The sequence below is a fragment of the Hippoglossus stenolepis genome, chromosome 15 (genome assembly GCF_022539355.2).
Source record: "Hippoglossus stenolepis isolate QCI-W04-F060 chromosome 15, HSTE1.2, whole genome shotgun sequence".
In the NCBI taxonomy this organism is placed as follows: Eukaryota; Metazoa; Chordata; class Actinopteri; order Pleuronectiformes; family Pleuronectidae; genus Hippoglossus; species Hippoglossus stenolepis.
In genome coordinates, this window is record NC_061497.1 from 7,670,894 (window position 1) to 7,695,831 (window position 24,938).

The 24,938-nt window shown below is 41.0% G+C and overlaps 1 protein-coding gene across 1 annotated transcript in view; it reads left to right on the forward strand.

Moving 5' to 3' along the window:
* Positions 1–17,549, forward strand: part of fgf11b (fibroblast growth factor 11b) — a 42,061-nt gene extending 24,512 nt beyond the window's left edge. The window contains exons 4-5 of the mRNA XM_035179258.2: positions 9,181–9,379; positions 9,997–17,549. Of these exons, the coding sequence (XP_035035149.1) occupies positions 9,181–9,379; positions 9,997–10,133 (336 nt within the window). The 3' untranslated portion in view covers positions 10,134–17,549. The remainder of the gene's footprint in view (positions 1–9,180; positions 9,380–9,996) is intronic.
* The last annotated feature ends 7,389 nt before the right edge of the window (positions 17,550–24,938 follow it).

Sequence of the window (24,938 nt, forward strand, 5' to 3'; positions counted from 1 at the left end):
TGAATGATGTCCTTTTACTTTGAAGACACATTGCTAAAATGGAATTTATTTGCCACGACCCACGCCACCCGTGAATGTCTGTATCAGTCTGCTTTGTTGAAATAAAAAACAAATCAAATCGTAAAAAAACATCTTGCACCGATTTAGACCCGCGGTTTGGTTGAGGGTCGTAGAAGAAGATTCAACTCGGTCCACAGACTGAAGACACACTGCCCCGCCCCCAGACCTTTATTTTACATTTTTATTAATATTGTGTGTCCAAATCGCACCAAACTTTGCATAGGATGAAAGGTTCTCGAGATATGCGTTCCAGATACAGACAGATGTTTGTGGAATTTGTAGAGCTGTGTATATTTGTTTTTCCTTTTTAAACCAAGAACCAAACTTCAAGGTTGATCAGTTCAATCAGCAGCCTTTACAGAGTTAGTGTCATCGTCTCAAACCATGTAGTCTGATCACATCACACTGTTTACACGTTATCAGAAACAAATCACCAAACCATGGCTACATGACATGGTGAATAATACGTGGTTATTACAGGGACATTTTACTATTCTTATCTTACTGTTATCTTTCCAGTTCTGTAAAAGATAACAGCACAAGAGTAATAAAGTTAGACATGTGTTCTATAAATAACAGCATATCCTTATACCTCTAAAACACCAGAGTACCTGTAAGTTGGATGAAGTGTATTTGAAAGTTTTCATAAATAAAAATAAAATATCAAAGAGGATGTCACTATTGCACAGTTTACTGCACACATATGTAAAAATGAATGTCAGTGCTGTGAGATAAATATGATTTAAATAAGTCTCTTCTGTGGATATTTGTGTGTCGCTTTCAGCAGAACGTATGGAAAATTGTATGCAAAAGCGGCAAAAGCAGGTGTGGTTTTATGCATATGAGATATAAAGGAGCGAGCGCTGTCTGTACATGTGAGTTAAATCTTGATTTATGGCAAATACACCATCTGCTATTATCTTCTGAGCCCTTGATTAGCATGCATTAGACTCCGGTGCCTCGCCTCTGTGAACAGCAAGGAAAAGGGATTTCCTCAGCAGCAGTCAATAGCTGCACTGAATCCCATGCTGACCTCTTTCACAGAGTTTCCTCTCCATGACACACACACATTTACAGGAAGGATTTGTAATAGGTCCTGTATAACAGCTGCCTTCTTGTACAATATTATGGATGTTTGGTTTTATGGCCTTGTGTTATTCTCTATAGTGTGTGTGATGTACTAATTTGCTGGAGTACGAGGGAGTGCAAATGGCGTGATATGGTCCTTTATCCATATGTCTGCGCTGTAAGCGCATGTTCATATTCGCAGTTACATTTAAAGGCAAGCCAAGCGAGTGCATGTCAACGACTAGGGATGTTTTCACTTATGATAAATAAGCACATCACTGTCACTCTCAGAGAAACCGAAGTGACTGACAGAGAGACTCATTGCTTCCCTCCAGCCATTTCCTCATCTTCTGGCATCTACTGCCTCTGCTTCTGCTTACTGACGGTTATTATGTTGCTTTCTCATGAAAGCATGTTTTCTGTTGTTTTCATGGGATTGGGAGTGAAAGAGCAGGATGGATAAATAGAAGGTCATTGAGACACAGATTTGTGATTGTAATTATTATTCATTAATTGGAATGAAGAAAAGTCTAGATTGTTATAAATTCTTTAAGAATTAAAATTGATCCCAAAAATTCTGTGTTTGACTTCATGACCGTTGAAAGGATGACAATTTGTGTTACGTGGTTGATAACACAACTGTGAAAGCCGCAAGACGGACACACAACCACAACGGAGGTGAACAACAGAACAGACAATGAAACGAGCAGGGTTCCTTTCTGTGGTTTGATGCTTATCTTTTTGAGGTGCTTCAAGCACCTGTACCGTGACACCTCAAATGTACAAGCATCTCATGTTAAATGGCGACTGGACTGGTTTTCACAAATGTTGGCTTGACTCAAACATCCGTAACTTGACCACATAACGTGACTCTGCTCATTTCATTGTCAACATCCGTTGTCACTTACTTCCTTTGTGGTTGTTTCTGTTTTTGCTATTTGTATTTTTCCATTAATGCGCTTGTGTGAGACGTCTCAGCCACTGTAATATTCCCTTCATTGTTAGTTCAATGAGATGAGCTGTTTTTGTTTGTTGAGTCTTTCGTGGTTACTGCTTGTTTATGTGTTGTGGACCCCTCTGAAGAACAGACACAAATATGCTGCTGCTAATGGGGATCCTAATAAAGAAAGAAAGAAAGCTGACACTTTTCTCTTGAATCCCTCTCCTCCCCCCACACACACACACACACACACACACACACACACACACACACACACACACACACACACACACACACACACACACACACACACACACACACACACACACACACACACACACACACACACACACACACACACAAAGTGATGGGGTTGTTGGGCCCGGCTCTGCAACAAGCAGAGGAAGTTCACTGCTGCCTCGTCTCAAACATAAATCTCACAAGCCTCACCACCTGTAGGTAACAACAGGAAATGGCTGATCCTGATACAAAAATAGAGCTTGGCTCATTCCTGCCCCCATTTTATAATCTATGTGCTCTGGAAAACTCCTCATAGAAACAGACACAGTGCGTGTGCGTGTGTGTGTGTGTGTGTGTGTGTGTGTGTGTGTGTGTGTGTGTGTGTGTGTGTGTGTGTGTGTGGAAGGAGACTGACATGACTATTGACAAGTTTCACATTTTTGTGCCAGTTTAAGTTTAGACATGAGCTTTTCTTATTTCAATCATTTTATACTCCAAATGTCTGTGACCATGATTAACGTTCAAAGCTGATCAAATCTAGTCCTTTCTTTATCTACTGTATTTTTTTTTTGCTCCCCTAAGAGCTGCTCTCCATTACCACAGCTGCCTCAACAGATCGAGCACTACGCTGCATACCCAAGTGAAAATTAGAGTGTGTGACGTGAGAAAAAAATAATTTGGGTGCACCAGTGAGTGACTGTGCTCAGACAAACAGATTGTAAAGATACAAGTACACTAATGGATCTTTCTTATTAGCATAGAGCAGTGTAGAAAACATTCTGGTAGCAGCTTCTTATTTCTCACTCGGTGATGTCCGTCACTTTCACTGGTTAAAATGATAAACGTTGCCGCCAGCAGATCAAATCACCTGTCACTAATTAATGTTCAAAGATTATTTGTGAGAGCAGACCCTCCGTTGTACTTACCACTGCGAGTGGAGTGCTTCTGTAGTGCCTGGCTGCAATGGTTGGATGATTAATTGATTTGTCGATCAACAGCAAAATAAAGACATCTTAAACAGTATCTAGTTCCAATTCGTCACTTGTGTGGATATACTACTATTCAGTGTCTTGTGAGAAATTCAATAAAATATAATTGAATTTTAGTGTTTTTGACAAACACTAAAATCCAATACAGGCAATATGGTGACACCGTTTTACAGACAACTTTGATGGGTTTTTTGATTAATTTGACAAAATATGAATCAACCAAATAAAGAAATATGAATCCCTATAAGTAATAACCATTACCCGTAGCCCAACTATAGTTCAAACAACTCGAGTCGAGTGAGATCTCTTAGCTAATGGTGTTGAATTACATTTTCCCTAACAAGTTTTCATTTATTTCAGATCTGTAATTTAAAATAATAAATAATAAAACAATAAAAGTGTATTAGTGCAGTGCCTGTTCTAAACCAGCCTGTTTAGAATAGAAAGTTCAAAATTCCCAAATTGGGGAATCCGTTGTTGCTGCCTTTGTGAACGAGCTCTTGTTGATCACAACGTCACTGACGTTGATGACTCCCAGCCACCGCTGCTACAGAGGGCTGCTCGCCAGTTTATTCAAAGTTTATTAAGATTGAACGTATCGCATTTGTGCAAATTGCACCAAATTTGACATTGAACTTCCTTGGGCCCTTAGTGGGAATGCAATAAGATGAACAGTTCTCAAGATTTGTGAACCACATACAGACAGACAAAGATTTGAGTAATTATTATTCGATGAACTTAAAAGTAAACCATGACGTCCTGGAGACAGGGAGCAAAGGCTCCAACATTCACAGTGAAATCTAGAACCACCTTTTTTTCAATTGGACATAGGTTCACAATGTTTGTCACACGGCTGTCAACTCTGGAGTATATAGGAAAATTTACGGATTGAATAGTGATCTGTGTAGGCCTGTGACACTTGTGTGTGAGTGCGTGCGAGAATAGAGGGTATGAAAGGGATTGTCATCGAGGACCGAGGATTGCATTGAGATGCAGGACAACACCAGCGGCCAGATAACATCCCTTTTATCACCGGACGGCAGGAAACCTGGACATTAGGAAGAGTGGCTGAGAGAATGGACAGAGCAAGTAAAAAAGAGATGAGGTGCAGAAATGTTAAAGAATATAAAGAGACTTTTTGCTGGGCAGCCAATAAGGAGCACTTAGGAAAGGCAAAACCTATTCATTCTCACAGACTCGTCATCTACCTCAAACCAGCTCTCTCCTTTAAAAAAATTGGGGATGCTTTAGAGTGTAGCTCTTGTGATATGCACAGATATAATGGTGGTGCTGATGATGACACATAATCAATCACTATTATTCGGTGTCCCAGAAAATTAAAAGCAGAGGCGGCGTGCAGCCGGTCACCTCTGCCACTGAGGGTCGAAGAGAGGGGACGTCAGCCACCACTCCTCTCTCAGCTGCTTTATATTGACAGGAGCCTTCAAGCTGTCAATCAACTCGGCAGGGGCAAGAGTCCCAGCACATTATCATCCACTCATGCTCTTGTCATGCGAGTATCATGCTTCCCCCGGGCTATCATAAAGCATCAGAGACATGCCATGCACATGTGGTGTTAGACAGTATTAACTGCCAGTCTCATCCTCCGTAAAGCCCTCTTAATAAGCACGTCTGTGCCCTATCGACTTACGTAACGCGGCGTGTCATTGTGCATCTACATCTGGCTCGTCAACATCAGCAACATGGTCGCCCTGCACTGGAAACACTCATGCACACAGATTATGTGCATGTGCATCAGAGGATTGCTGTGCATGGGCTTTACATTTCGGCGGCTCGCTGCAGCAGTAATGCAGTACAGTGGGAATATGGTGGGATTACTGCAGCTGGGCAGATTTCACATCTTCCCACAGATTACCCAAGGAGCTGATGGGACAGTCAATAGATGACACTGTGACCCCTGGTGTCCAAACAGGGGACTGCAAATAACTGCATGTCAGAAATGCTAAAAATATTTTTTTGTGAATTTCAGAAAGAGAGCTACATTTTCAGGGGCATTATTTCTGATTTCATGCTTGTGTACGCATGATGAAATGAAAGTAAACAAGATATTAAATTTTATTCATGGATTCTCGATCCTTTTAGTCACAACTATCATTCCTGTTCTTACATCCTAATTATATGCAGGGAGAGACATTAGTCAGATTTGGAGAAACTCTGCCCGGTGAGTGCTAGAGTGTGTGTTATCAGTACTTCACCGTCCTTATTTGGTATGGAGTGCAATCCCAGTATATGGTGGCATGGAGGAGCTTCCTGAAGCAGGTAGAAGAGATGTAATCAGGCACGAGGGTAGGGGAGGGAGGCGCTGTGTGTGTGGGCGGGGGGGAAGTTGGGACGGCGCTCTGCATCATAAAAAGGTTCTTCCCATCTTGAGGATTCTCGGCACGGATGCTACTTATTACCTTTCTCGTATGCTTTCATTTAAATTCACTTTTGGCTTGAGACCCATGGAAGGGAAGCTGCCCAGGTCTTTCAAAAAGTCATGGAGAAGGAGGTTTTTATTTAATTTCAAGTCTGAGCAACCGTCGTTTAGGTGGAGATGTGAAATCACTCTTAAAAATGTGCGACACTCAAACGCATCTCCAGCAATTATTCTACTTCACAGGTAAATGTGGTGGTTGGGGTGATGTCCTCAGTGCGAGCACGCTGGGTTGTCCCTGTGGTTCTGCAGGAGGTCTGGAGGTTACCTCAAGGTCAGGTCCAGAGATGGGGATTGTTAAAGCAATGTTTCCTATTAATCATCTAGACTATGATGGTCCGCCATATTCTAATTTGTCCCGCCGCCCATGCAGACAGGCAGACCTCATAGTTTCCGCGGTTGTGGCATGCAATGCAGTTCTATCTCTCACAATAGAACTTATCTTTCACTCTTTAGTCTGTGTACCTGTCACTCTATCAGTTGTTGCCATCGATTAAATTAATTCTTTGGGAAAGGCTGGTTAAATAATCATAGTTCTATCAAGTTAGGGGCAGGTCCATTGGCCATTGTGTTTAGTTACTACAAAAACTCTCTTTATTATAAGGACATTTATTTCATTGTCTAGCCTCAGTTAAATTTTTCACTCCAGACCTTTTGAGACTGCTTGGATGAAATACAGAAGTTATACATTCTATCATTAGGCTAATTCCAGGGGACTGATTATGAAGGGTAATTATAGGAGGACTTGGGAGAGGGGTTATCGCTGGTGTCATTTCAGAGGTTGAGCTGACGGGTATTTTACTGGATTGATGGTTACTCTTCCCAGAGGGACGCGAGTGTCAGATCATGGGGTGCCGGCAACTAAAGCCCTGGTCGTGGCCATGCAGTGTTTTTGTCCTGGGGGAGATGCAAAGAAGGAGGACTCTCCCTCTCTCCTCCTCACTAATCTCCTTATTACCCAGCAACCTCTCTGTCCTCTCCGAGTGATCTCCCGCTCTCCTTTCCTGTCCCTCCTACCTTTCTCCTTCTGTCTCCCACACTTCCCACCCCTCTTGCTCGCTGCCCTGATTAATAATGAATGAAGCGGATCATCTATCGATCCGTCCTCTTTGTGTTAGCACAGCAGAAGATATCAAACCTGTCAGAGGATCTTAAAATAGCTCTGTGATGTAGTGGCGATGAAAGAAAAGTTTGTCGCGTTAAGTAGGGGCTTGTTGTTTGTTTGTTTTTCAAGTTCTAAGAACGCAGTTACACAGGCATAAACTGTGGCGGAGCAGAGGGGAGGGAAGATGGGAGGGAGTAATTGTCGTTTCAGCTAAAGATGACGCCTCCCTGCGAAGGAGAAAGGTGATGATCTGCGATAAGTGTGAAACTAGAGGTCTCCTACACCCTCTCAATCTACCTTTGGCTCTTTATTAAAGCTCGTCTATGCCAAGTTTTGATCCTTTGGCCCTGTTCTGTCATCCCGAGTCTCGGAGAAATCCTCCACTCAGCCATTTCTGCCCTGCTGCTCCCACTTAATCAATCCGGCAGATTGGCTTTGCTCTCTGACAGGGGAAGGACCCTGCCGAGACCCTGATGGAGACTAAGAGAGATGTATATCTGTCGGTATTGGTTAATATCACCCGTTAACATTATGCAGGGTTCAGTAGTCCTTATGTTGAGGACAGAGAGGGAGGGGTCGTGCTGTGAGAACGTGATCAATTACAGCTACTAGCTGAACTGCTGGATTTGATCCAAGTTGGGATAATTAGATTTTCTAATGTCTATTTTGATTTAGGCAGTCGTGGACGATTGACAGGAGGGGAGAGTAGTCTATATTAAAAGGGATCATTCTCTTTCTTTCAGTGCATGGTTCTCGCCCTTTTTTACTCGTGACCCCTGAAAATAAAGTTATATGTAGTTAAAACCCCTAATCATTTTCCATCAACAGACATTTTTCCGATAAACCTTTTTACACCCTGATTAAGATCTTGTTTATTAACCAATACACTCGACTAGATACTGCAGTCATCTTCTCAAGCTGAAACAGCTGACAATACAATAAATTGATCCATAAGAAATCTGTTAATTGAATATTTATTTATTCGTTGCAACTTGTTAAACTGCTCCAATGTAGGGCTAATATTGTTTTCTTATTCCTCTATATTATATAGCATTGTAATTATCATGGTTCACACTGTGTGTCGGGCAAAATTAGCAAACCTGACTCATCATGTGGCCTTTGGGAAATCACGCTGGGCTTTTTCCACATTTGTAACATTTTAAAGATCAAAGAATTCATAGATTTATTTCCATACATGTTCAAGAAAGTGAAAAAATAATAATCCTGGACCCGTCCCCTGAAAATGTTTATTTAATAAAAGTTATTTCCTGACCTACACTTCAGTTTTTTGGAACTAGTGTTAGTGAAATCTTGTTTACAATCAAACAGACATAGTCTCCTTGGGGAGGTAATGACGACCAGAATAACTCATAATCAGCCGTACTTTTAATGTAGCTTTCGTCTGTGCACTAAAAGCAACTTCTTTTGTTTCAGGGTCAGGAGACCAATTTCAGATATTTATCTTGGAATATTTTCCATCTCATTGATCAATAGGATGGGATCGGGTGTTTGAGTTAGTGCCGCAAAACAACATGTTTATGAAGCGACTGGCATTACTTTTTTTAAGCATGACCATGATTGTTCCATAACCTTACTTTAACCACAATGATTGAGTTCCCTGACTTGGAATATAAGGACCAAAATATTTTCCTAAGCAGGGAATGCAGCTTGATTAGCAACGCTACACAATTAACCTACCAGTTTACCTATACGCAAAAACAATAAAAAAATGAAAATCTTAAAGTCAATACTGAGAAATGTAGTCTTACACATATGCATGTTGCACATAAAAGATTGTTCTTATATAGTTCATCTTCAGGGATTTCTTATTTTCTTTATTGTAGGCAGGTCTATTTTCTGAACCTGCCACTGAAGCAGTAAACAGTTTGATGTCAGAATTAATCATTTGTATGTACAGTATGTAATGCACTGTATGTGTGTGGATTTTATTTATTAGCATGTTAGTGTATAGGTGTCATTATTTCAGTGCTTTCATCTTCCCTTCTCTTTTCCTTGGGGGATGTGTTATGTTTAGCAGAGATGTTAATTCTGTTGTTCATCATATTGTATGCTCTGTCTTGTTGTTCCCCAAGGACCAGGATGTTCATGCTTTTAAAGGCACACAAGTCCAGATATAATTATATCCATCCTTTCCCTCAGGAAAAAGTCACCTCATTAATGTATTTCACTGCCTGTGTCCATGTACTTGTTCTTCTTGTATGGACTGACAGGCACTGGAGTTCATGTTCAAAGAATCATAAAAAGGTTTTCCTGTGACATTTGAACATTATTCTTCGTTTGTTTGTAATACGAATGCACCTCTCCCCCCTCTGCTTTCCAGGAGCACTTCACTCCAGAGTGTAAGTTCAAGGAGAGCGTGTTTGAGAACTACTATGTTACATACTCCTCCATGCTGTACCGCCAGACCCAGTCTGGCCGCTCCTGGTATATCGGTATCAATCGTGACGGCCAGGTCATGAAAGGCAACCGGGTAAAGAAGAACAAAGGAGCTGCACACTTCCTGCCTAAAGTTATAGAGGGTTAGTGTCCTTTATGCCACTTGAGCACAATTTTAATCTGTTTCTCAGTTATTAAAGGAGACAGATTATACTAATTTTCAGGTTCATCATTTTAATTTTACTTTAAAAAGTTGACATGTTTTAATGTTCAGAAAATGCATCACTTTACTCATACTGTTCATTTCTGCAGCTCCTCTTTTCAGCCTTTGTCTGAAGAGCTTAATTTTAGTGCCTGTCTCTTTAATGCCCCCCCTCCCAATAAAGCCCAGTCTGCTTTGATTGGCTAATGGCCCCCTCTGTGGTAACTGGTCAACTCCTTCCTGCACGTGTGGAAAATGTTGGCCTCTGCTCTCGCTTTACCTGGCATTGTTATGCGGCGGGGCCAAAGTAGCCGCTAGGTGTGCATTATGCAAATGTAGGTCAACGTGATGCAACGTGACATCATGATGTGCAGGAAGTATCGGCTGCACTACAGATTTAGCAGAGTTTTCTGAGGGGTAGAGGATCACACAGACTTTGGGCTTTAAACTTTGCCGATCTCTTACACAAAAAACCCATAACACACTGAAAAAGCATAATACGTCTCCTTGAATCAACTCCTTGATTATTAACCAACAGCGTCTGTCTTTGTCTCACAGTTGCGATGTATAAGGAGCCATCTCTACACGAGCTCGCCGCTGAACCGGTGAGCCCTCCTCGAAAGACGGTCAAGACGTCTGATTCGCCTTCTCTAAAGAATGGACGAAAAGAAGCCCCCAAGGCTGACGCCTCATAGCACAGGAGACTGAGGGTGGGACAGAGAGCAGTGACACTTGGAACACAGTCACTAAAATATGCTGAGGGTGGCTGAGGGAATGGCCACCACGTTCCTGAAGTGCACTACATGATGCTGAGGGACAAAAGGGTCAGCCGTCCATCAGCAGCCGCGAAGGCCTGAGAGAGGAGTCCCCCCCTCACCTGTCCCCACAGAAAGAAAAGTCCAGCGCCCCAGCCTGAACTACTACCACCTCCCCCTTCCACTGTTCTCTGCCCCCTATGACTTCTTAATGCACAGTCTCCTTCATTTCTCTGTCATACTCCAGCTTCTTTGTCCCGCTGACAATTTCATCTTTTCTCACACACACACGCCTACCCACCCGTCGGCTCTATTGTACTGTATATTCACCGCTCGCGCACTTCCAGCGCCGACTCTGCACCATAATCCTCACCCATGGGCCCCCTCTTGAGCCCTAAAGTTGGTGACAGTGTGGCGCCGCCAGCTTTTCCACCCACCATCTGCCGACCAGCTAAGCTAATCACCAAGGTCAACTAAAGCTCAGTGAGATTAAACAGCCCAGAGGGGGGAAAGATATGTGCAGGAAGCCTGGGTCCGGTCGGGTCAGCGGAGCAAGATGAGTGGATGAGAGATTGTGAACAGAAAATTTAGATTATGACATTCAAACTAATAGAGGTAATTTTTGTTTTGTTTTGTTTTGGGGTTTGAACCTTTCAAACTATTTTTTGATTAATGTCAGCCAGATGGAAAAAGTCATGGATATGGTAACTGTAAAACACGATTAACATGATAAGAACAAAAACAACAAGACAACGGAACAGTGGTGATAAGGTTGGAAATTATGTTGTGAATATTTCATGAAGCTAACAAGAGAGGTGCTGCCTGCAAAATTATGAAATAAAATAAAATAACTATTCTTCCAGGAAAGATGAGCCATAAAATATATTTTAAATGTCTAGGTCTTCTTAATCCAGACTCACAGTAATAAGATCAAAAGGCCTGAGCAATATTTGTACCAACAAGGCAACAGATTATTCTACTAGGAAAGAAATAATAGTCAGTGTGTGAATGAGTGAGAGCCACTTATCAAGGCACCATCTCATCAAAGGCAACAAATGAGCAAGTGGGTCATGTTTTAAAACCCAGGGTGCTTCTGAACTCAGTCACCTGAAGAAGGAGCTGTAGTGTATACTTCACTCAGCATCTGCTGTCAGCATAAAGCCAGGTTTGAAGCCAAACATCAAAGCCAGAGGAGCCTCTGCGCTGGAGCACTTGTTATTCCGAGGATGTCTGGCAGCTTATCCACGCACTAGCTTTATCAATTCACCTTGGAAGAATCTCCCTCAAAAATGCAGTTGTCTGAGCGAATGTCTCTGTGTGATTGTGTTTTAACCCCCGCGTGTGGATGTCTTCTGTGGTGTGGACGCCCCTGTGAGATTCTGTGTGTGAATGAGCCCTAGCATTTAGAGGTTAGATACAGATGTCACCTCTGCCTTTTTGCTTCACAGACTGTATTTAAACATGGACTGAAGGGTTATCACTTCCTGCCACAATCCTGAAACCAAAACATCATGTACCCAAGCACATTTGGAGCCAGAGACTGCACAGTAGCAATCAGGGGATAGATAAACGTTAGATAAACGTACTTGACCAGTGTTTCTCACAGAATTATTCAATCTATGACGGTAACAGGGGTCATGACAGGGGTCATGCACAGATGATACCAGGTGACAGGTACACGGACTAAAGACTGAAAGATAAGTCCTCACGTTTGAGAAAGAACTGCATTGCATGCCACAGCTGCAGCTGAAACTATGAGGTCTGACTGTCTGCGTGGACAGCAAAAACGTAATGAACCATAGCACGAGCACACTGTAGCTTGAGGTAGCACACGAGCAAAGGGTAGATCTCTTGTGTTATTATGAGAAGTGTAAAAAACGTTTTGGGTCAATATGAAACTGTGGCGAGGCAAATTAGGGAGTGGCGGGCCTCGACAGTCTGAATAATTAATGGGAAAAACTGTTGACCAATGGAGAGTGAGTCTAAGCTGTCAATAATGACATTTTCATTAAATAACTAATTAAAAAATTGGAAAATAATCTGGGTGAAAAGACCGACCTAAATTGACAGAAACCATCTTTAAGAAAAATGTATTTAATGTGTAATTTGACTTTTTATTTTGGTACATGTCCCATCCACTAATATGGAGGGTGTGGGGTTTATGACCTATACTGCAGCCAGCCACCAGGGTCATGTAGTCCATCTTTCTGTATATGGTTTTGCATCAGGACCCAACACTGTCGTTGACATGTGTCTGTGAGTGGGATATACATGGTGGGGGAACATCCATTTTATCTCATGGGGATGAACCAACAGGAAGTAATTCCTTACGTTAACATTTTTGTTTAGATGCATTTACCTAATGTTTTTATTTGCACTGGGTTTTTCAAGCAGGGACGACTGTTAGACAAAATAAGCCATGGCCTGATGGAAGCCGAGGCTACTAAATGGGAGCTGTCAGGTTATTTCAGTGCTGTCGGCTGCTGGGTGCTGTCGGCTCTGCTAAGCCACTGAGGGGAAAAAAAATGTCACCACAATGTTCCGTCAAAGTGAATGCGCATGGATACCACCAACAACAGCAGTAGCAGTCCCTCGCTATGTCAGGAAAAAGCAGTGTTGATGCCGGAGCAATGCTCATTATGGGAGCTCAAACTCAGCTTCAATGCAGCAGTGAGGTTATCTCATTTTAAGGGTGAAATAATGTGCAGATGGGTTACAGGAGGTGAAACGGTGGCTTCGTGAATGTGCTGTACCGAGGGCGAAAAAAAAAGAAGTCTGAAATTGTGCGTTGAATCGTAAAGAGGTCAGCACACGGAGGCAGTTATTTAGTGAGAGTGAGGGATTAGCAGGTGTATTCTTGAGGAATGTTGATAAGGAATTTCTGCAGTGAAGTAAGCAAGATTCTTGGCAGGGTTTTATATGCAGCATGAAGATATGATAATGAACGCGAGACAAAGGGGCATGTAAGGCACTGTGCGCTATTTATGAAAGGGGGTCTATGGAGGAAATTAGTTGGAGGGCTTTGCATTTTTTTTCCACTACGCCTTTTAATTTTCTGGGTTTTTCCAGGGGGAGAATCGTTCGCTTCAATTTTAGATATTTTGTCCTTGTAGCTGATTTCGCATTGTAGAATTACAAATCTATTTTTGATGCCAACTCACCCTCTCCCCGGTGGATTTGGTACATCCTGGTACGGTTTCTAACTGCGCGTTACTAACTACTGTATGATATCAAAGCGTGAGCACAGCATGTAGCATACGACGTTATGGGCTTATTTTAGCAGCCAGTACTCCCACAGTCTTCAGTGTTTGTGTATTCCGTCTGAAGCTCCTTCGTGCCACTTCGGAGTTGATCATAAGTTCACTCCATAAGCACTTGGCGGTGCAAAGCAGTGACAAAGTGACAGCAAGGGAATTTTGCAAGCCAAAATAAGACATCATGGCATTTTCTCCTTTGGGCTGTGACTTATTCTTACTTTCACTTTTGTTTTTTATCTAAAGAATATTTTTATAATTAACTGTAACCCTGGTCTAAATGAAGACACATTTAAATTCACTAGATCGATATGTTAATCTATATCTGGACATTCATAAATATCAGTCCCCTAAACATGCCTGATTGTTTTCCCTCAAGATTCATAAAATTATTCTCTGCAAAGTCAAAGAAAATATTGAAAAATGCCCTATCTTACAATGTTAAAGAAAAACTATTAATGGATACTTTCCTGACCTATTCCCCCTCTTTCCACCACGTTTAATAGAAATCTGTCTCTTGGTTTTGTCTAAATATAAGAGAGATCAAAATTCCTCCATAGATCTCTTAAATCCCCAAAAAAGTCTTTACTGTCCTGATGCTAAAGAATTTCACAGTAAGTTGTCGGACAGTGATACTGCAAGTAGAACAGAGATGAGAGTAACGTTAAGTAGTCTGATGAGTAGAAGTAGTCTGACATTGAATGTGAAAAAGTAAAGTAGAGGTAGAATGTAAACAGGAGGTGGTAAACAGAGATTTGACAATGAATGTGAGAGAGACTTAGAAAGCAAGTAGGTGTAATGAAAGCAACAGAATGCAGTTGTTAAGTGACGCTCTTGAATGTAAAAGTCATGTGAGAAGATGGCAGCCGCAGGTCCACAGAGAGAGAGGTAGCGAAAGAGTAGAACAGATACTAAAATGACCTTTGTTTTTGCTGTTTGAAGGAGTCAGAAAGTCCTCCACTTTGCCAGTGGGAATACATGTATGTGACGTCAGGTCTTGACAGCGGGGTGTTACCATGGAGCATAAAAAAGCAGATGTATTATGTGTGCCCACACATAAGAGATTTAAAGTCGTAATCCCTTTCCTACACACATCCCCATATTTTATTTCTACTTTCTTTTAAAACACTGTCGTCGCCTGCGTGGGTGTATACTTACAGTGTGTTTATAAGGTCTGTGTGTGTGTGTGTGTATCTGTGATTAAGAGTCAGGTAAGACAAGACAGAGGCAAGGAGAAAAAGAAAGGGCATGAGAGTGAAACAGTGATCGATAGACTCAATAAAACATAAACGAGAGAACAGCCACCCTGGGATCGGTGTGGAAATCTCCCCAAGGTCAGCCAGAGACAGGGAAATCTATTTCTTCATAATGAACTCGGAGAGCTGTTGTTTGATTTCGATCTGCAAACTCGAAAGAAAAAGAAAAAAAGAAGACGCCAACTCGACGACAACAGAAGGAAAGGGTTTGGCTTATTTCTTGAGGCCTTGACACTGGGCCCTGGACAAATAGCTTCCTCTTGAAACAATGTGAATTGCAGCAGCCACACTGTCCATACAGGTCCATAAAGGTAGTGCAGGTGCATAAACATAAACCATCTCCCCAAATATAAGACTTCGAGGAGAGTAAAGGTCTTTGCACATAAAGTCAGAATTGTTCGTCGGAATTTGTTGCACATTCAAAAATAAATACATTATCGTTAAAGTTTTTGCAACTAATTGACTTTGCTGGAATTTCCGCATCTGTCAAAGGCGTTTGCAGAGAGTTTGGTTGAGGTGTTCGGGAGCAATTCGATCACAGAAATTAGTTTTCTTCATTTTAATATGCAGTCTGTTGGAGCTTGGAAGTGATCAGGATCATTTCACAGCTCCACGATCAGCAGATGAAATTGTCTTTGTCCTGTGCATGACGATCTTTATTGGATGACAGATTTAAAAAAAATGCATGAAAAATACGGACTTGTTCTGCAAAGACCTTAACTCATTGGAAAACTGGAGGCACGTTGCACCTTACAAGCACTGGGCATTGCCTAATGCATTTCAAAGGGAAATCACTAGGAGGTTCTTATAAAGGTTATGGTCGTATACAACCAGGGAATCAATTCATCCCCGTTAGTGGGACTAACAGGCAATAATGAATATTCAACTGCAGTTCAGCCATCACCTGTGTTTAAGCTTCCATTGCACTGCACAAGGAACCAACATCCAGGGGAAATCTCTGGAAAAAAAGATTGGTACCATTTGGTTTCAGGTGTATTATTAAGAACCAGTAACACATTTTGATCGCACTGAGCGCAGCAACAATACCACACAGTAGCATCTGTGAAATGCAACCATTCTGAGCTATGCATCTCAAGTTATTTTCTATGGAGCCTTTTGTTTCTGTCTTAGGAATATGAATGAATTTTGAATTATTTCACATTAAAAAAAAGAGCTGAACTGCAGACCAATGTGATTAAACAGCTTTCTATCACTGTCTAAAAAAACACTATTTTTATTATTAGTACTTAAAACCTGTCTACTGAGAGATGTGCCATCAAAACTGGGAAAATCTATGTATAACTAGCTCCCTCTAATGGAAGAAGTTGGGAGCTAAAAGGTAACACACTTAGTCAAGGGTACAAAAAAAAAAAGAAAGAAAGATTAATCCGGTAAAAAAATATATAAATCTAATTCTATGACAACCGATTATTGCAAACCCCATCAAAAAATTGAATATTATATATATGTCCTTAAATCACATTGCTAAATGTAAATGTGCAATGCTCACTGTTGTTCAGTATTAAATACTGATTAAATACTGATGGACCAGGTTGAGTCTTGGGTGCAACACTGTTTGAATATGTCTAATCAAATAAGCAGCCGCTTCCCTTTAAAGGGCACAGCGCAGAAGCCATTTATTTTGTATGTGTATGTTTTGCTCCTGCAGGCTGATATTTCTCCTGTTGATGTGAGTGGATACATGTAAAAGAGTGTTCCCCTTGATCGCCATGCAACATGGCAGTATACCTACAGACATCAAAACCTATCCGGATGACCTAAATGTTCGGAATGCTGCCAGTTTACATGTATGTTGTGTGAATAATATGCTGTATATCTGATGTCAGGTCTATTTTCTTTTGCTCAGAAATGTACTTAAATAATCGTTGTTGATGTTTTTGTATTGTATTTTAATTCTGCCATGTCATGCCTCCTCCTCCCTGAATGTTCCTCCCTTTGATGTGTGTGTGGTTTTTTTTCCTTTGGTGGACATTTGTATCCACACTGGTCTCCCGAGTGAACTTCACCCGAAACGGAATCCCACTGTGCACCTGAGTTTTTTTGTTTGTGAAAGATGCGATGCGTTGGAGTGGAAACGGCAGGACAACAGCAGCATCTAAAGCCAACATGTGTCCTCTCGTACCCACTCACTGACCTTGGTGGTCTCTCGAGTTACGGTCACGCAAGTCTTCCAGAAAGTTCCCCCAACCTCTCTCTCTTACTGTTAAGGACTTGGATTTCTTTCAAGCCAATCTTCTTGTCTTCCGAAAAAAAGAAAAGAAAGAAACTTTGAAAAAAAAAAAAAAAGCCATAAATAAAAATGGGCCCTGGCACTGACGAGCCACAGAGAGAAGGCCTGAATCCTCAGGCAGCTCCCGAGTGTTACCAGGGATTTGGACGTATGTTGGACTCCTTACAGAAAGAGCCAAATGAAGCAGCAGGAACATAATGACTTTTTTTGACCACAGCAGCACAGCAGGAAAAGAAGACCTGCAATATGCAATGAGAGCTAACGGCCTGCAGCGCTCAAGGAGTGGAGACAAATTCCGCAAGGTTAACGAACTACAATCAGGATTTGCAGGCTACAAAGGCAATCAGTGGCCGCAATAATTACTAATCGTCTGGACTGACATGGGGATTTATTTTTTTGCAAAGCATGCATACGTCACCGTCATTTGGCTCTTTAAGGACGACTCCCTCTCAGTATCAAGCCCTCGATTCACCCTCGCTCTGTGTTTGCCATCAGACCTGTGTACATTTCTACGATACCTCCTACATGAATTGAAAGGAGAGGTCTTATTCTGGAATATTATTCAATAAAATAACATATATTTGTATGATTGTAAGCCGCGGCCATTTTTTGTCTTCTTTTTTATTTAAAGATGTTGTATTAGTTCCCTCTAATGTCAGGATGCTATAAATCATCTATTTGTCCATCCTCTTTCTTTAACACTCACCTAATGATCTGTATGCTGGTGGAAATATATGTCACAAAAATACATATTCAAGAATATAAGGGAAGGTATTGTTAAGAAGTTACTTTATCCAAGTTGAAGCTATGACTGCTATGTCAGTGTTTTAAACCAAATGACTCGAGGAGCCATTTAACCGGTGGCTTGGCAGGTCTCAGTGGTGGCAGACTGAACCTACAGCCCAGTCTCTCTTTTCTCCATCTTTGATGGAATAGTTTTGTCGTGTGGAATTGTGTGAATAATAGGGCTGTGAGTTTTTCACTGACACACAATTTCTAGTTTGAATATATTCAAATAACCCCTCCCACACACACACACAATGCAGTCACACAAGGTTGACCACTTGACGTTGCTCCGCTTGCCTGAGGTGCCTCCAACTGCTGCTAACAGGTGAACCCACAGATTTGTGATGAGGCAGTTGCATGGTACAAAGACGACTAATACGTCACTTTTGATTGTTACTGTGCCATGTACGCTGTAGACCCCAAAATACTTCCACACGCCGCCATGACTGTCCGCTTAGGTTTGCTTTGCTTGCTAGCGTCCTCCATTTTTGTACCACTCTGTCACCCGGATATCCCCATTAACATATAACTCAAGATGTCACACTCATGTATTTCGATGTATTGAAATTGGACAGGTTGACGTTGCCATACTCAATGCTTGTTACAAACGAATCCAGTCTCTCAGTGACACACACTGATGCTCATATAGCTCCTCTCAACAAAGTGTATTTGCTAATCAGTCTAATCCAAACAGACCCTCTGGGCTTATAACACTGATACTTAAACCTGAGGAGGGTCTGCTTCCACACACAGCTACAGCAGAAACACACAAACCTCAGCTCCTCTAATGTGCACTTCATCTTAGAGGTGGATGTGAGAGGTGAGGTGGTGATCAACGACAGATGAAAAACTTTTTTAAAGAGAATTAAAGCGAAGGTCAGCTACGTTTGCATTATAACACCTGCTCATATTTTAAAATAATCCTTGAAAGGTTAATCCGAATTTCCACGGTGACCCCAGTATCTGGACCCCCACAGATTTTAAATAAATAATAATAATTAATATTTATGAGCCAGATATGAGAGCTATAATGAAAAATGACCTGACTTTCCCTTGAATTTTCTACAGTAAAATCTCTTGAAACTTTACATGCAGACAGTGGGAGTTTACATGGACGTGGGGTGAAAATTCTTTGTCACCTCTTAAGGATTTCTTAAAATAATAATTAACAGGAGCTAGTGGTCAGGAGTTCTTCTAAATCAGGGGCCACAAAGGGCCACTTTAAGTTGCCAATTGTATGTCCAACATCCATGCACATTTCCTGATTCAGTAAGGTGCACATTTAAGTCACTCCTTGTTTACTGTATCACTGAATATATTTTGAAAATTGTTCCTTGTGCGAGCATCAAAAAAAGGTTATAAAACAAATTGTCAAATTTATTGTTAGTATTGTTACTAAGGGACTGGTTTATTTCAAAATAAGACAGGACAGGGGCTCTTAGGGGAGAATCATGTCAGCTGAGATAAAAATGGTGTTTAGCATTCAAACAATCCACCTCTGTCAAACCTGAATTATATCAACAACTCATACACTGACACAACAGGCCTGACACGATCTGACACTGGCCAAACAACCTGTTGCAATGCTAATACAACATGTGCCAAAGACAGTATGTGAAGACATAAAGGTTAGCAGACAGCAGAGGAAACTGTCTTACCTCCCTCCAGCCGCTGCTTCTTTGCATTCCCTCTGTGCAGTGAGAAGTTTACTTGGTGAACTCGAGTTAAGTTAAGCTAGCTGCTTTCTTCTCCAGTGTCCCCATGTGTTAGCAGGGTCAAAGAAGCTCCATGCCTTCAAGTTCCCCAGGTGCTTCCTCCATCCTCCTCGGTTGTAGTTGCCTTGTTCTTCCTCTGTTTATGTCTTTGTTGCGTTTTCCCACCGTCTTCAGGGCAGGTAGCCCCGCAGCCCCGAAATCTGACTGACAGGATACAGGGGTGTGTGAGAGCGCCACCCTGAGGCGAAGACAGTAAGGGCACGCTACGCTTCTGTTCAATGTACAATTACTCAGATGACGCAAGTAACAAACTACTTCCGCGCTGTTTCCATTTAAACCTTTATTTAAACAGATAAGTCCCATTGAGATCAAGAGATCATTTTCAAGGAAGACTTGATTACATTAGTCCATCATGGAACAAATCATTTAAATGTAGATGTACATCCTTACAACACAATAAGAATAAAAAGACTAGTGATGCAAGTTAAAAACAATGACAGTTAAAACTAGTCACGGTTTTTACTAGGTTCTTAACATTACCCTTTGGAGTCAGGCCATCAAATTTCAGAATATGTTGCAGCTCTTTCCAAATGTGTGGTGCAAAGGATCTTTTAAAAAAAGCACAACATATTTCATTTTGAAGGTTGAAGACAGTCTATTGAAAACCCTGGCTCAGCTAAGCTTGTAGCTGGTATAATTAAGGAATTAACTTCATCAGTGCGGTAATAAAAACGCCCACAGTACCTGTCCCACAGGAATGTAATCTTCGATGAGTCAGTCTGCAAACTTTAGGCACTTAACACATATGCAGGGCTTCCATTGAGCTTCATGTAAGAAATATTGCTAACATATATATGACAGTGTGGGTCCTATGCAGGCTGCCAGCACAGAAAGAAGCTTGCATGCAGATGTAAGCTTCCTCAATCCGAGGAGGTTATGTGCTGGAACCATAGACTGTATATAACGGCTGTAACCATCTGAGAAGTGGGGCGTCTCTGCAGCTCAGCGCTTTTCATCCTCCAACAGAACAGCAGCATCCTCTCCTTTCTATGTAAATGTGGAGGAAAAATAGGTGAGTAGTTGTTTGTGACACCCCCTTAAACAGGCCCCTGAACGTTGTGAGAGACCCTGGTCTGGTACGAATTGCCTGGGAATCAGGAGAAGCCTGGAGGCCAAAGCAGGAGTGTGCATTCACTGTCCTGTGCAAGCGTCTCAGTAATGGGCTTATACCCCCAACTGAATGCTACCACTCTGCCCGACCTCGGTATCAGAACGAGCAGAACCAGAGCCAGTGGGATTATGAAGGATCCTCACCACCTCTGCAGTGAACTATTCCACCGTCTACACTCGCTCACACGAACGTCTCATTAGTCACAAGTTCCACACGGAGAGAAAAAGTTTTGCCCCCCAGACCATTAAGACGAGGAACTCTGCCTGCAGCCTCTGACACTGAACATGTTTTTTATAACAATCGTGCAAACAATTACAAAATATGCACTTTAATAGATTTTGCCTGTCACCTCATGAGGACTGTCATCTTTGGTGGACTGATATAAAAACTGTATTTTTCAAACGCAGTGAAGATTCGATAAATGATTGTTAAAAAGAGAGATAAATGTAGATAAACTCATAAATTGAGATGAAATGAAAAAAGATAACGCCCTCATTTAAACATCTCCAGACAAGTTTGAAAACATGTCAAAATATAACTAATGGGAGTTTTAAATGTTTATTGAGCAGGAGGTTATAACTTCCTGGACAATGACCAATGGGCCTTTGGAGCAAATAGCGAGAGATGTTGGAAGTAATAAAGGCAGCAGAGTCAAAATCGTCTGCCATATGAATATAAGGTCTCTTTAAATTTTAATAGGCCTTTGACACTACTGCTCACAAGTTAAATTAGGTTTGGGACCGAACTCAGAACTAAATAGCTTTGACATTACAGAGTACCGATTCCATTTGAAATTAAATGTTGGTTCCTGAGAGCACATCTGGTTGAGAGAGAAAGAGAGAGTGTGAATGGAAATGGTAAAATGGACTCTATTTATGTAACACTTTTCAATTCTTATTAACCACTCAAAGAATTTTACAGCCCACAAGTTGCATTCACCCATTCACATACCATTTCTACACTGTCAGCACAGCAATCAGGGCCCATGTGGGGTTCAGCATTTGCCCAAGGAGCCATCAAACCCGATTAGTGGAGGACCCTCTCTATAAGCCACTGCAGTGTGATGGAATTAAAGAACTTAATTATTTTGGGATTTATGTATCATGTGTTGTAGAAGCATCCAGAAGAGAATAAGAAAAAACACATGTATTGGTTTGTCCGATTTTGACTGGGTAAATGAAACAAAGTCCGAAATCAAAGTTCCTTTAACAGCACTGTTGATAAAATCTGCTGCACCAAATTATACAACTAGATATCAGTTTACTAAATATGCCAGATTTTTTTTTCTGGGATCCATCAGTTATTCTCATTGAAATTATTGGAAAACGTAATGTTAAACAAATTGACATAAATCATTCTGGATCTGCCCCCATGATCCGGTTCCACACCAAAATTGAATGGGTTCTTCCTCGACTCATTCTGCATCCTTCTGTTTAGTAGTAATCTTTCCAGTAGTCTTAATGTAATCTTTCTTACAATCAATACAAACCAACCAACAAACAAACGAAATGGACAGGGGTGAAAGCATAACCTCCTTGGTGGAGGTAAAAAATGCTCAAATACCTGAGCATGTCACAGTGAAAGTGAAAGCTGCAAATGCATACTTGACATTTTGCGAAACATACATACATCTTATAAGGCGGACACTATGTTGGTGACGTAAATGCAGAGCTGAAAAACATGAAAACAAACTTCAGACACATCCAGCACAGACAGTCAGAATATATTTATCTGGTCTGAGAAGAACCAACTGACAAACTGTCTGATCTCCTAAAGAATCAGCTTCTCTTTTCAAAGATCCAAGATTATTTTTAACCAAAACCTATCAGATGGATAAATAGTCGCAATTATTTCTCATACACAACCCAGCAGTCAATTAGGCATCACAATATCTCAGTGATAACCATGGTAAATGGATAAGGGCTCATATCCCACAGAAAAGGGATAATTAAGCGACGAGTTGAACTCTGGAACAAGCTAAGTCGAGCAGCATCTGATCTGGCAGATTATGGTGCGCTGTGGGCTGTCACTGACTTTCACAACCCGTTCCCCTGTGTGACGTGACCCCAGTCAGGGTCAGACAGCCCTCTCTCCCACACTCTGATCCTCCCTGAGCTTTACTGGGGCATCTCAAATCTCATGGAAGCATGACGCATGCATTTATATAAGATTATTCTCAGTAAACCCACACAGAGCGGAGCAGTCGGCACTCAGACTGAATGGAGCTTTATATTTCTTAATGCAGCAAATAAGGATTAAAGCATTAAGCCAAATGTTGTTCTCACGATAGCTTGAGGAGCCAATTACCCTCAGCATGCGCATGTTTCCGTTACAGGCGTCTATACATGCTAAATATGAACAAATGTGGGAAAATCTCAACCTTGGAGGTTTGATGTGCATGTGCATGTTAATTTTGGTTTTCTGAGCAATGACTGACTGCCAGTGTTCTCCTCGCTTCACGCAATTCTACGGGTCTTTCTTTGACTGACACCAGCATCAGATGGTGGGGAAATAACCGTGATGCGATTAACAAAGTCACCAGAAGTGCAAGTGAGGGAAGTTAAGAAATATGAAAAATGTTGCCTCAGTATCAATAATTCCTACGAAAAGATAACAGTGAAAAGCTATTGTAATATTAAGTAAAACAACTTACAAATATAAGGAACAGAATTCGTTTGTTATTGATTACACGTTGTCATGGCTTAGGCTAACTACAGAAACATGTTTACCATGAAAAGGACCATTTAAAATAATTATTTTCTTATTAAACGTTCAATATATAACTTTGGCCACAAGGAGTCTCTTAATCAAAACAATAATAAAAGACAGTTTGTTGTGAGGCAACGTGGGATCATTGGGAATTGTTGTCTTCACCACCATTGTGAATGAACATCTATGCAGCAAACCACAATGAATATTCCAGATCCATTACGAGTGACCAATAGAAACAGCTGAAGGAAAAAACAACCAACTGACCAATTGGCTAACAGTGTGATTTTCCTCCGTCATACATCGTTCTGGAGTTACTGCAGAGACGAGCGAAGCCAAAGGTGAAGCAGATACAACAGAACACTAAAAGGCCACCGAAATGAAACATACACATAAACATATTACCTTTTAATAAAATTCAGAATTTCTTTGGGTTTGAACATTGCTGGTAACATTTCGGATTATGTAAGTACACTAGTCAACATAATAACAATAATAACATAGGTCTGGTCATTTTTAGACATTTTAATGAAGAATTGTTACAGACTTTAAATATCAATCACTTAATGAAGCACGGCGGCAGGCTCTGAATTGCACTGGGTTCCAGCATGTACATGATTCTAATCATCTTCTACAATAGGTAGTTGACTATGTTTCTCATAAAACAAACCTGGGAACCATCATCTGGGATCGGTTGGTGAAGTTAACTTTTAATTTTTTTATTTTATGCTAACTGATAATACGTAAAAAAATTACCTTCAGTCCTTTTCAATATTGCCTCCAATACAGTATCACATTGTTCACACTGTTGACATAAATGCATAAAATAACAGGAGTAAATAGCATAAAGTGGTGGGGCTTCTGTTACAGCCACTGAGCAGGAGCTAAAATGGCTGTTTGCTGCCTGGGCCCATGTTCACATTAACCAGTAGGTGGCAGCAATGGATTTCAGAGTTGCTTTCATCTCTAATGTAAACTTTCCTCTTATATCCTGCTTCTGACAATGACGGTACCACCATAGACGGTATGGGTACCACATGCACAAAGGGGGAAAGGATACTCATTACTTTACCAGAGTGAAGTGCTGAGGTTTGAATAACATGATCAGAGCAAAAAATCTATGAAGCTAAAAGACATGACTCAAATATCAAAGAAATTAGGGGGGGGACTTTCAGGTAGGTAATAACTTTCGTTTTCAGGGGGAAAAGATTGATTAATACCTTGATCATTTTACAATGTAACATTGCCAATACACATACATGATCCTCCCTGAAAACAAATGTTCTTTAGCAGTAGTGGAATGTATATTTACATTGTTACTGTACCTAGTAATTGTTTTTAGGTACTGATCATATTTAATCCATTAAATATATATGCACATATCTGTACTTTTTACAACACTACATTTTTTTACAACACACTGCATCTACATGTTCAAATTGTTTTTAGTTTTTTTATATTTTTAAAAGTAATAAATAATGAGAGGGGAGTTGGTTGAATGATCCAATCAGAGTGGGCAGGTAAAAATATAATAACATTAGACCCCGCCTCCTGCAGCAGCAGCATCACAACTGAAGAAGAAACCCCTGAAAAAGATTCAGAA